The 14,363-nt window shown below is 36.2% G+C and overlaps 1 protein-coding gene across 1 annotated transcript; it reads left to right on the forward strand.

Annotated features, from left to right (window-relative positions):
• The first annotated feature begins 2,321 nt into the window (after positions 1-2,321).
• On the forward strand, positions 2,322-3,057 carry LOC112664291 (40S ribosomal protein S5). Its single transcript, XM_025453759.3, has one exon. The coding sequence runs from the start codon at positions 2,394-2,396 to the stop codon at positions 3,006-3,008; it is 615 nt and encodes a 204-aa protein (XP_025309544.1). The 5' UTR covers positions 2,322-2,393; the 3' UTR covers positions 3,009-3,057.
• The last annotated feature ends 11,306 nt before the right edge of the window (positions 3,058-14,363 follow it).

A 14,363-nucleotide genomic window follows, 5' to 3' on the forward strand; every position in this document is an offset into this window, starting at 1 on the left:
GGGTAAGGAATTCATTAAAGAACAAATTTTGAATCTAAATTTAATTTGGAAGCATCTTTATTCCAATAAAAAATATAGACTATTAGAGATCTGAAGTTTTTTTTAATGTTACTTCTTTTTCTTTCTAATGATCTTCGTAAATGAATACTTATGTACATATCAAAATTTCCCCAAATGACTACTCTAATTCTGAATTTTTATTATGATATAAAAAAGAGAAGCATATGAATCATAATCTTAGCACAAAAGTATTTAAGTCAGAGGAGTCTGGCCCAGTTTGATCATGAACTTGGACTGAGATGAACCTAAGAGTGTAGGGTAATATCTGTTGTAATGTTGCTTGTGTGGTTTAGACCTTCAAGGTGACACTTAGGCATATATAATTGCAGACCCATTAAATCTGTGACTTTCAATAGAAGGGAACTTTGGGGGAAATCTCTGTCTCAAAGACTCTCATGGGCAAATGAGATGGCTGAGATGTTTTCATACAATTCCGATAGGTAACCCAAGGAAAAGTTTCCCCTATAAAGATGCCAGTTTGATGAGAATGGTTGACCTTGTAAACTCTCACAGCCGGCTCTCATAGACTCATCAGATCTATGTTAACCATCTTTGTCATGAAATTTCTTTTTATATATTTACAACAAAAAGTAGCAAAGACAGAATGATAACAGTAGTGCTATTAGTAAAAAGGCAGTTTTCCATGCCAGGTAAGTTTTCAAGTCTGATAAGATATTCAAAGGATTGCTATAATTGTTCTTTATTCCTAGAAGACAAAATAAACTTATCATTTGGGAGCTTGATGAAGACAAATTGGATCTCAGATTTAATGTAGAATCTACTGTACTCTTGTTTGGAACGCTGAGCAAGAGGTTTGGAAACACATGAGCTCTTGTAAATCAAGGGTCTTGAGTTACAGCAGCAAGACTGTCTTAATAGGATGTTAAAAGAACTTTGCAATTAGATTTATTAAGTTATCAGTTCACCAAGAGATTACCAGAAAAGTCTACTTGGCCAAGCAAATATAAGTTTATTAGGCATTTACAGAATCTGAACAGATCTTAGAAGGAGAAAGTCAGGGAAGTTTATAGTATTTTTAGGCACTGGGCCAGCAGGGTTTCAGATAGGTCTTGCATGGTAGGAAATTGAGCAAATTTTATGACATAATAACTTAGGGTTTGGGGGTACAATGAAGTGAGATTCTTATAGAAAGCCTTGATGGTGATGCCTGGGTAGCTCAGTGATTGAGCGTCTGGCTTTGGCTCAGGGTGTGATTCTGGAGTTCCAGGATCAAGTCCTACATTGGGGTCCCTGCATGGAGCCTGCTTCTCTACCTCTGCCTCTCTCTCTGTGTCTCTCATGAATAAATAAATAAAATCTTAAAAAAAGAAAGCCTTGATGAACAAGCTATTATTCTTGATAATTAGCTTACTTATTTGGTTCATAGTCATAACTTCCATTAGCAAGTATTCTTTGGATAAGTATCCAAGTTATTTTTACTGTTTCCCTATATTATTTAACAGAGGCACAGAAAATATGTCTGATCTCAGAAAGGACAAGAAGGAATCTTAGTTTCAGTTCCCACATATGTGGATCTCTTCTTCCTTTACTGAATATGGTATATTGTGAACCAAAGTGTTTTCAACTTTCTCCTGAGTCACACTTTTATGTGAAACCATCATAATCCTATAGATTTTTAAAAAAAACTTTCACTACCAAGTTTCCTGTTAGAATAGTACACCCTATGCATAGAAAATCTTAGTAAGGTGTTTGGAAATGGAGAGGAATTTTCTATACATTATATATGTGGATCCAATTTAGTGCATACTTTTTTGAAATAAATTAGTTACCATTATGCTCAAAGTGACTAGCTGAGTATATAGTCTGAGAAGAGCCTGTTGCCGTGTTTATGGTGTTATGATGGTGGTTCTTGTTGCAGTGGTATTGGCAGGGTTTTTGTTTGTTTGAAAAGGAGAGGGTAGAGGATAATTTTCAGAATCCTGCAAAGTAGAATGCCGCATATCCAAAGTGATACATTTTTCCAGCTCTCAGTAAATGGCATCTAAGTTGCCAAAGAACACCCAGTCAGCCAGCTTTGGTGTTAGTGCATGGCAAGAGGATTTTTGCTTGAAGGAAGAGAACATTTCATCTACATTCACAAAGATGTCAAGTTTAGAAACTAAACAGTTCTAATAAATCCCTGTGGAGTATGCTTTTGTATTTTTCTCGTCTGTCTAAACATACATTTTTTCTTTCAATAAAGCCAGCATTCATAACTTAGAACCTAGTTTCTTTCATCTTCATGAAAGAATCTGATTCAGCTCTTCCTGTCTGTGCCACGGCGGCGCGTGGTGCACGCGGTTCGATTGTGACGGCCCGGCTGCGCTTTCAGGATGACCGAGTGGGAGACAGCTGCACCAGCAGTGGCGGAGACCCCTGACATCAAGCTCTTTGGGAAATGGAGCACTGATGATGTTCAGATCAATGACATTTCTTTGCAGGACTACATTGCAGTGAAGGAGAAGTATGCCAAGTACCTGCCCCACAGTGCAGGCCGCTATGCAGCCAAGCGCTTCCGTAAGGCACAGTGCCCCATTGTGGAGCGCCTGACCAACTCAATGATGATGCATGGCCGTAACAATGGCAAGAAGCTCATGACTGTGCGCATTGTCAAGCATGCCTTCGAGATCATCCATCTGCTCACTGGTGAGAACCCCCTGCAGGTCCTGGTGAATGCCATTATTAACAGTGGTCCCCGGGAAGACTCAACCCGCATTGGGCGAGCTGGAACAGTGAGGCGTCAGGCTGTCGATGTGTCCCCCCTACGCCGTGTGAATCAGGCCATTTGGCTGCTGTGCACAGGTGCCCGTGAGGCTGCCTTCCGGAACATCAAGACTATTGCTGAGTGCCTAGCAGATGAGCTCATCAATGCAGCCAAGGGCTCTTCCAATTCCTATGCTATCAAGAAGAAGGATGAGCTGGAACGTGTGGCCAAGTCTAACCGTTGATCACCTGGCTGTGGCTTCAATAAACCTGTCTGCCCTTGGGGCAGCCTCACCCAAAAAAAAAAAAAAAAAAAAAAAAAAAAGAAAGAATCTGATTCATATATCCACTCAGAAAATAATTTTTGGTCCATGCTTCCATGGTATTAGATGTTGCTATGTTTAAAGAGATCAAAAGGTTTGCATATATGAGATTCAATAAATTATTCTTAAAGGTTTCATCAAATAGAGGAAAGATAAGAGAAAGGATTTCTGGAATTGAGCTGGATTATTCTTCATTGTCTCAGTTACCTGAATACCTTAGTTGCTTTGCATAAGTGATAAATTATTTGTAAAGGAGAATTAGAATAATAGTGATAATCCCTTGCTCTGAAATCCATCAGTGGAATGAACCTGCATATATGGTTAGGTGGCACCAATACTTTTGAAATATCTTATTTTGTGTAAAATAAACTTTATAGATTATTTATTCTCGCTTACATATACATAATTAAAATAGTATAATTTTCCAATATATCTATATACTTATGTCATATTTAAAGACATAAGTATCTCAATTTTGTTCAAATTCAGGTTCAAATATTAGAGGTATTAAGAGTTAGTGCACAGACCATCAAATTTCAGAGAATTGCATGTGAGGCCAAAAGAAAAAAAAAAGGTATTTCTTTTCAGATATTTTCTTCCTTTAAATATCAACTCCCTGAAACAAACAAATAAACAAACAAAAAACCCTGCAAAATGAATGGGGGATTTGCTTTATCATCTTATAATTGAGTTACATTTAAACCTATGTGAATGGCACCATCTAAAAGACAGAATGCTTGAAATGAGAAAAAAAATAAAAACACCTCCAAAATGAACTATATTCAACAAGAAAGTTATCAACCATAGCATGGTTTGAAAAATAGTTTCAAAATATTAATGAAAAAGACATACAAAAAGATAGGAACTGGGATCCCTGGGTGGCACAGCGGTTAAGCGCCTGCCTTTGGCCCAGGGCGCGATCCTGGAGACCCGGGATCGAGTCCCACGTCGGGCTCCCGGTGCATGGAGCCTGCTTCTCCCTCTGCTTGTGACTGCCTCATTCTCTCTCTCTCTGTGACTATCACAAATAAATTAAAAAAAAATAAAAAAAATAAAAAAAGATAGGAACTAGTCAAAATTGTGAAATTTTACAAACATGATTCAAGTCATGCTTATATGTCTCTAGTGAAAATGAGGTAGAGATTTCATTTTGGTCATTTTAGTTGCACCTTCCTGAATAAGCACATATTGCAGTTGAACCAATATACCATATACATACTGAAGTATTATTTTATCTTTGGGCAAAATATGGAATATCCCTGGTATCTCTGATCTCTGAACCATCAGAATAATACATTAAAGCAGGAGATAGGAGACAGTGAGATAAATAAAATTACCAAAGAATTGGGTTACCTCTTTATAAAAATGATTCTCTACTCTTCTCTATCAAGGAAGAGCAAAGGCTTAAATTGAAATTGTTAACTATTCTGTAAACTCTTCCTCTAAATTTAGTAATATGGGACTGAAAGCTCAGTGGAATATTTTGTTTTATGGAGTTGCAAAGATCCTGAAAGAAGGGATTTGGATAAGCAAGATGTAGAAACAATCCAATCCACTTTTCTAGCTTCCACTAATAACCCTGTGACTTCTTGATGAAATACTTGGCATTAACAGATTTTCAGTTACTAGCTGAATTGAATTCCAATCCTAAAGCAACTGGTGATTCTGAATTCTAGATCAATTGAGCTTTTCAAAATCTGTGGGAATGGCAAATAGGAAAGATCTTAGGTCTTCTTTGTGTCTCACTCTTGCTATTATTAGATCTTCAAGATGGACAGAGAAGTGGGGAAAAGCATTTCCTCCTAAATGAGAAGAGACCCCTCCCAGATATCTTTAGTAAAAATGAAAGAGAAGAGGAAAAAAAATCTCAAGAACCAAGAATGAAAGGGAGAACAAGAGCAGATACAGAAAGTAGTCCTTCCCACAAGGTGAAGTGGAAGCTCACTCTCATCACCTGGGTGGTTCACATGAAAGGCAGCAGGCCAAAAACATTATCTCATCTGTGGGCTTCCTTTAATCCCTTTTCTGTACATGCAAAAAGCCCAGCTTCTGTGATGGTGGTCTATTAAGATATCCTTAACTTGACCAATAAATTTGATAGAAGTAGGAAGTGGTGAACTCCCTCCCAGTCAATAGAGATTGATAATTTCATCTCATGTTAGAGACAGAGACCGATTTATACACTTATGAAATCATGGTCATGATCTTTTTTTTTTTTTTTTTTGAAATCATGGTCATGATCTAAGAAGGAATTTCTTATTACTGCCTTTTTCTCTCTCTCTCTCTCTCCCTCTCTCTCTCTCCTGTTTTCTTCTTTCTGTTGGTTTTTCATCTAGCTCTTTTCAAACTCCAAATATAGGTCTGGTAATTTATTCTCTTTGGTATATAATAGTTCATAAAGAAAATTCTTCATATACAAGATTATCAAACTTTCCTAGCTCAGGAGCACTAACAATATGTTTTATCTATTGATTCTTTTTATTTGAAAGGAAGCATTTTGTAAACTTCTGTCCTAACTGTACTTAGGCTTATACAAAATAAATACTAATATAAATATAAGTTACCTTCTAGATTTTGTATAGCTTGCATTTTAAGGATAGAACTTAAAGGTGAAACTTTTAATGAAAATACCTTATTCAGTTTTGCTTAGCATTCTCTTATGGTTCATGCAACTTTCCATAAAATCACACTCCAAAAAGATGTGTTGTTTCAAATGGGTCTCCTGCACAGAAAGGATATCATTTTCTTTGCTTAAGTGGCTTATGAAAGCAGCATCAATTGTGCACCAGTTCATTAAACAAACCAAACATCAGCACTATATTATACATGACAGACTACTCAGAAAAGGAGATAAATCAAGTACTGAATCTCTGGAAACAGAGAACTTGAAACACCTCCAGAGGGTGCCAGGGCATGCTAGCTATTGGGAAACTATGTCACAGGGCAACCTGGAGACTTAGAAAAATATTCAAATAAATGCAAAGGATATGTTCCAGGTAGAATCTTCTAAGGTCTGTCAATATGTAAATTTTCTAATTAGATCAATGAAAATAGAACAGGCGTCTTCTGTTACAAGGAAACTGTAATACTAAGTAAAACTGTCAATATGCAAATATACCAATTAGAGTCTCAAAAACAGTAATAGATACAAATTCATAAGGGACAGTCGAAGAACAGGGAGAAAGAAAAGTTTCATTTATTTATTTTTTTGCCTAAATACCTATTTTATGTAGAGTTTTTCCCCTTCATGATTGGTAAAGCCTGTGATGCTTAAGGAGCAGGAACTAACAGATCCAAAAGTCCCTCCAAAAACAGACATTCCCAAATAAGGGTTGCAAAGAAAACAGCACAAAGGTATTTGTCATCCAGTGTCTTTAGAGAGTCTGGTGTAGGTTTTGCCAAGTTTGAAAATGGGATAAGAAATGAAAGAGAAGTTTCATCTAGCCCTTTGTTCCCTGGAATCCAAGCATATGATATACTACCTCACATGGAGTGTTAGAATAACTGCTTGTACTAGAATAGCTGCACCTCAATCTCCACAGTAATGGCAAGAGAGACAAAAGGATCTCTCAGTAACTAGAAACTAGATAAAAATAAGATTTCTAGGTTAACACGACTAATCAGAAGTGACTTCAGAATAAAAATAACTTCTAGAAACTGCAGGTAGACTATGATAATTAAGATGTATACCATTTAACTAGTACACTCTTTTACAAGCTCTTTTTCTTTGGTACCCTAAAATATTTCTGCTTATCTTGTTACTCTAATCTGTCAAGGAACTTGAAACTCCCATCATCAGAGATTTATTCATTTTATTTCATATTTGGAGCCTCTCAAAATCTGCTTGAGTCATTGCCTTGCTTTTATTTGTTAGCATTAATTGTATTATCAGAGAAATTACTAATAACAAATTAATATCCTGAGATGAACTAAATCAAGTCAATACAAACTGAAATCAAAGAGTAGGCCCCAACACAATTGTTTACCGGATACATACATGCTACTATTACTCAACATAAGAGGATAGAGATTAGGTCCAGGTGATAAGGCCTTACCAGAAAAAGAGGCTTCCTGGTAGATACCAAGGATAGTCCGTCCCTATTACAATTTGAGGTATTTGAATAATGCTGATCTAGGGAAAGGGGGTCATTTATACATGGATGAGCTAAAGGAAAGATTCACTTCAGAATAGAAATAAAAATAAATAAAATAAAAAATAACAAAAAATTAAAGATTCATTTCAGATCATCATATGATAAAAGGAGAGAAATGAATATGAATCACCTCCCAGATGGGTTTGCTAATTGGCTTATATTGACATAAAATCTTTACCCTCAAAAGAAGGAAGCTTAGGTCTATAGCAATTGCATCTATTTATTTTGTAAACACAGAATTTCCATTTTCTTCTGATCCCCAAGTCTGAGCCTGATAAATGCTGCATTGATTCCTTTGACCTCTAAAATAAAAAGAATTATATAAATCTAGATTACTCTAAAACAGATTTCTATAGCTTAATTATTTGAAGGGAAAATAATGGGAACATATCTTTTAAAGATATGTTATTTGAAAGAGAAAGAGTGAGAGAGAGAAGGAGAGCATGAGTGGGAGGGAAGGGGCAAAGGGAGAGGAAGACGCAGACTCCCTGCTAATAAGCCGGGAGCCTGATGCAGGATCATGACCTGAGCCAAAGGCAGATGCTTAACTGACTGAGCCACCCACAGCACCCCCTAGAATATGTATTTTTTAAAGATTTTATTTATTAATTTTTAGAGAGAGAGTGTGATGGAGGTGGAGAGGGAGAGAGAGAATCTCAAGCAGACTTGTGCTGGGCATGAGGCCCAACCTGGGGCACTATCTCATGACCATGAGAATATGACTCAAGCAGAAATCAAGAGTCAGATGCTTAACTGACTGAGCCACTCAGGCTCTCTGGAACATAAAATTTTTAACAATACCCCCTGCCTCCTACAATTCTGGGTCAGAGATTTTATTTTAGATAGATAGATGACAGATGATAGATGATAGATAGATAGATAGATAGATAGATAGATAGATAATAGATATAGATTGATTAACTGATTTGAGAGAGTGAGGGGTGAGGAGAGGCAAAGGGGAAGTGCCAACTCAAGTCAACTCCCTGCTGAGAGCAGAGGCCCAAGAGGGGCTCAATCTTAGACCCCTTACATCATGATCTGAGCCGAAATCAATATTCAGTCGCTCAACTGACTAAGTTATCCAGTTGCCCCCCAGTGAGGAATTTTTTTAAAGATTTTTTATTTATTTACTTATGAGAGACAGAGAGAGAGAGAGAGAAAGATAGAGACACAGGCCGAGGGAGAAACAGGTTCCATGCAAGGAGCTGGGCATGGGACTAGATCCTGGGTCTCCAGGATCATGCCCTGGACTGAAGGTGGCGCTAAATCGCTGAGCCACCGAGCTGCCCACAGGGAGGGAATTTGACAGATATATTTTTAACTAACAGGAAACATGGAGATTAAGAAAATTTTAAAAGATTAATATTAGTACCATTTAGAGTATGAGTTGTATACACCTCAGTACATGAAATATAAATATACTTTTGGGTTTACCAATTACACTTTGGATGTAATTTCTATACACTTACCATTACAAATGATTTTTAAAACCTAAATATAACACACATACAAAATTCTTCTATTTCAAAAATTTAGAACTGGAGGGTAGCATGCCATCTGAACATATGTGGCAATATACTGAAGACATGTGTTTAGCAGACCCATCCTTTTCAATCTGCTTCTGTTCTAAGCGATGTTTAAAGATACATTTTCAACCATCTTTATTTTTTTTTCCAAGATAATTCCTCCTTAAATAATGGTTGGTAGTTGATGTATACTTATAATTTGCCAAATGAATTACTGCTTTTATCTCTTTGAAGTCAAGGCATTTTTTTTTAAAAGTGGGAATATATTGTCCTGCAAATAGCTGGGCCCTTCAGGAAGTTGGGCAGTAAGAGGCAATCAAATGACTGGCATAGGTAGGATGCCTTCATTTCTGCTCAGGGAGGAAAGTTAGATGCTTAATAAAGGTTCCAAATATTTGTTATCACTTCCCCTTATAATTGGTATCATGCCATACCAAGTCTGTCTGCAGAGATTAATCCCTTTCTGGCTCTCTCTTGTGAGCCAGAATTTCACTAACTGATTAGGTACTGTCAGTGTAGGTCAAGTATGGATATACCATTATCCAAACATTGACTATTTAGACTCTCTCAGAGTATATGAATATGGAGCATATAGATGCAAGCTTTAAAAAGAATTATATTGGCAAGGAATGGACCATTTAAGAAGAGGTTGTTCTGAGATGAGTTCTACTCAGCTGTCTGTAATGCAGAAAGTTGCAATACAGTATTTAGTATGCTACTGAGATAAGTCATGAATTTAAAACTTTTTATATATACTACAGAGTATGTCATTAAAGTAATACACCAATGTCATATCATGGTATCAATTGCTGCATACTATGCACTTTTTAAAATTCATTGGCTTATACGTATATTATTAGGAATTTAAGTAAACCTTGCTATTTTAGTTTGTAAGGTAGCTTATTCATTCACCAACTCATTTTCTTACTTCACAATTATTTTGACGTGTTTTCTGTATGCATCATGAACACTACTGTATATTGAGAAAAAATTAGTAAGAGACCTAATACAAAATTAATAAGATAATTTTCCCTAGCATGAGGAACATACCTGGTATAAAGAATATATAGACACATCCCATGTGTAGATATGTATATTACATATATATAACATACACATATGTAAAAATATGCATTAAGGTATATGTAAGAAATATGTATATATCCTTTAAACACATATATTTATGTAAATATATATGTAATTTTGTATATGTATATAAATACAATAAGAAATAATACATGATACTACAGAGATTAAATTACTGAAACAATTTCCCAGTTTGTCTTAGGTAAAACACTGTCCAATACAACATTCTACAATGATAGAAATGTTTTATAATTGATCCTACACAGTATGATAGCCACTATCTTCATGCGGCCATGAGGCATTTAAAATGTGGTTAGTATGGCTTAAGAACTAAGTTTTTAATTACATTTAATTTTAATTAATTAAAATTTAAATAACCAAACATGCTTAGTAGCCACAGCATTGGATATCAAATAAAACAAAATTCCTTGAAATACCAGAGCATATTTGATTTGAGCTTTGGTGAATGAATGAGGGGTTTCCCAAGCAGAATGACTTGGCAGAGGTGAGATACATTCCAGAAAAACAGAATAGTATTCTCATTTATATTGTTTATGCATTCATTCATTAAAAATATTGGCCATACCACCAAATACATTATTTTTTTTAAGAGGGAGATCACAGTGAGTAGGGGTGGGACTGGGGGAGGGGCAGAGGAAGAGGGAGAGAGAATCTTAAGCAACCCCACAGCCAGCAAGGAGATTAATGTGGGGCTCAATCTCACAACTCTGAGATCATGACCTGAGCTGAAATCAAGAATTGGATGCTTAATCTACTGCGCCACCCAGTTGTCCCATACTTTTGTGATGTATTAATCAACTTTCTTTTTACAATGTCCTATGCGACTGGTATTGTTATTATCCAATTTCCAAGTAAGGAAGTTGAGGCATGGAGAGATTAACTCAAAACACAGCAGGTAATGGCAGAGCCAGAATTTAAATTTAGGGAGTTTGGCTCTAAAGCCCATGATCTTACTTTTGTGCTACACAGTATGTCAGCCATGCATGACAGTCCTTTCACTTTAAGCTGTCTATTGGGAGCTGGGGCATTCAACTGATTCATGAAGAAATATATATTCATGTTTTCTAATTTCAGACCCAATTTAAGTTCTTTGAGAGGAAAAGGCTAAAAGACACAAGTTTACCCCCCAAGGTTTTATTCTTACTAATGTAAGGCTCACTAAATACTAAAAGGACATTTTAACTGTCTGGGAGAATTGTGGAGTATCCCAAGTGACCACTAAGCAAAACTGTAGCAGCTTACTATTCAAAGAACTGGAAAAGGAGAAATTCCACATGAAATAGATCATCTACCAAAAGAAAAAGATGAATGAAATTACTGGGGATAAGTAGGGTTGGAATGTCATAGGGAGAGTAAATGGACTATTCCCAATGAATACTGGAGCTTGTGGGTGGAAGAAATTTGGTGGGGTGGGGAATTTAGGACAAGATAATAAGATGATGCTATATGCTGGGAGAGGGAAAGACCAGAGAATTTTAAGCAGAGAAGATATATTGAGGAAAACATATTTTGGAATCCTGGAGAACACTGAAAAAGAATGTAAAGTTTTTATCCCATGGTAGAATTTGAAACACACATCATGTCCCAAGATGTAATGGTGCCCTCAAGTGGCTTGGTGACAAATGCATACTCTTCCCTCTGAGGGCCCAGTTGTAGGAAGGCCTATCTATTCTTAACTTTCTACCTCTGTTTATTCCCTGAGATAATATGGAGCTTCCTATGGTTCATGGTGATAGTACATTCAAGTGCATTATTGAGGATTAGGTAAATACAAGAGACAAACATCTGTGCTAATATCAGAAATACTATAAACTTATAAGGACAACAGATTTAGGTTAGTATTGACTCTTAGTAGTCTCAGTGTTGAACTGATAGTATAGCATTATTCATTGTCTAAGATAGTAAGATAAAAAAGAGTCTTAATGTTGTGCTGCCCATTTTATGCATAATAAAGTGACAAGAAGTGCTCACTGTATTAGGAGTCAATTATTTATTTTGGTTTAGAAACCCACTTATTTGTAATGACTTGAAAAGTCACCTTAACTCTTTGGTTAAGAGGTTGTGCCTTGTAACATATCAAATGGGGCCAATGAACTTTGATCTACCTCATGCAACAGCTTTGAATATCAAAGGAACTAATGGAAGTGTTTCACTGAATGAGGCTGTAACATGGAATTGTAATTGAAGGTTGTAACTGTGGTAGGAAAACCCCTCATTGAATCAGTGGATTCTGATTGCTTAACATACACCAAATACAGTACCAATATTAGGTTCAAAGATACATAAAGTTGCACCCACCTACAGGCAATGGAATATTTAGCAGATAATGAAAGAAATATACAAATACAAACAATAAATAAAAATTCACAAGACAGGTGCAAACTCAGCATTAGATACCAGAGGAGGGAAGTTAAGCAAGCTTTCACAGTGGAGAAGCTTTTAGCTGTTATTTATGAAAATGTGTTATAATAGGCACCTCACTACTGGGACAACGTCCCTTTGCAGTCAGTGGCACTACATTATCGTTGTTGGTGAAGATCAGATGAGATGTATGGTTCCATCTGGTCCATAAATGCAGTTATTGAGGAATATTCTAATTTATAGCATTAACTAGTAAGAGCATATGTTTATTTTCAATATTAAGTTTTTCTTTTTATGTAGAATATTTTCATGGAAAAACATTATCATATTCCTAAATACTTAGATGTTAGGGTACCTGTACCTATATACATAATACCAACACTATTAGAAACTTGTCTTATTTAAGATTGGTTTTACACTGGGTTGTTCATTTGGATTTTGTTTGAATCTTACTTTTCTCCTTAGGCTGTCTGATCAATTTCATTTTTTTTATGGAAAAACACAACTGCTGGACAACATTTTGGGGATATCATGTGCTTATTTAACTTCTCATCTTTCTCATAGATTAATAAAGATATTGCTTCACTAGGAACCCAGTGGGAAGTACTCTCAGGTAAGTTATTTCACCTACTATTTATGGAGCTAGAAAACACTTCTATGAGCTTTAAGTTTTCTTACAAGCAGAACTAGGTACTCTTGCAGAAATAAAAGATGTTGTGGTTTTAGCCTTTCTGTTATATATCAAGCAGATGGTGAATCTAGTCCATAGGAAGGGAAAGATGAACAGGATTTTTTTTTTTAGGGAGTGGAAGGGAAACATAGAGTCAGAAATACAATAACATATACAATATACTATAATATGACTTATTGTAAACTTAGATCTTATCCTGTAACCCCAGTAAGACACTCTCATAATTAGCAGCAGCTGCAAATTTGCCACAGATAGTGGTCATTGGAACAGTTATCTACTGTTCGCATTATATAACCACCATCTTCCCTTTAATACACAAAAGGCCTGTATTGGAGAGAACTTTTCTCTCAAAACAACACTTATCTAAAACATTTATTTATCCAACATCTACCCTACACTGGATTTGAATATGTTTTTAGTTAACATATATATTTTCCAGATGAGGTGAAGAAACTTCCTTGACAAAAGGCTACAGCTCCTGCAACCACTAAAAATATGCTTAGATTTTGTTTGCAATCTGGGACATCCCAACTTTTATATCAAGTGATTAAGACACATACTTTATGGGAACCATTATAAAAGAACTCTGTAAGGCATTACCCCTTAGTCATAAACTGCATTGATCTTACATTTATAATCTTCTGGAAAGGATGAAAGGACCAGGAGCATATTAATTAAAATTAGCAAAACTTACAGAAACCCTTGAGCTCCCTTGGCCAAAGATACTTCTGGCTTGTCTTATGGCCATATAGTCTACTCTGTTGTAAGTATGGGAAAAGTCTACCTTTCTGATGAGTTGGTAACAGGAAGGCCTATGTGTCTTGGGATCTCACCTCTGATCTTAGACCTTGTCTTACTTCATGCAGACATGGCAAAATTTTGCATCAATTCCTATTCCTTTTTTTAAAAAAAGACTATATTTATTTATTCGTGAGAGACACAGAGAATGAGAGACACACAGAGAGAGAGAGAGAGGGAAAGAGACACAGGCAGAGGGAGAAGCAGGCTCCATGCAGGGAGCCTGATGTGGGACTTGATCCCCGGTCCCCAGGATCACACCCTGGGCTGCAGGCAGGTGCTAAACCACTGCGCCACCGGGGCTGCCCAATTCCTATCACCAACAGGCTAAGGCCACCTTCCTAAACATTCTCCTAAAAGTCTTTTCATGATCTTCAGTCAAAATATTTTGTCTACTGTAAGAGACATCAGAGAAGGAAAAACAACTGTTCTGGAATTCACTAGAAAAGATAAAGATTAGGTATTGTTAATAACAAACACTGAAGTGAAACTCCAGAGAGTCAGTCCTTGGATTCACATTTTACAACTAAGAAGAAATTCAGAATTCTACATAATTGAAAGCCAAACCAATAGGACGCTTCAATCTGAAGATTCTCAAAAATTCTCCAGAAGCATATGATCTCCAAAAGCAGACAAATGA

This window comes from Canis lupus, chromosome 17, assembly GCF_003254725.2.
Source record: "Canis lupus dingo isolate Sandy chromosome 17, ASM325472v2, whole genome shotgun sequence".
Taxonomy (NCBI): domain Eukaryota; kingdom Metazoa; phylum Chordata; class Mammalia; order Carnivora; family Canidae; genus Canis; species Canis lupus.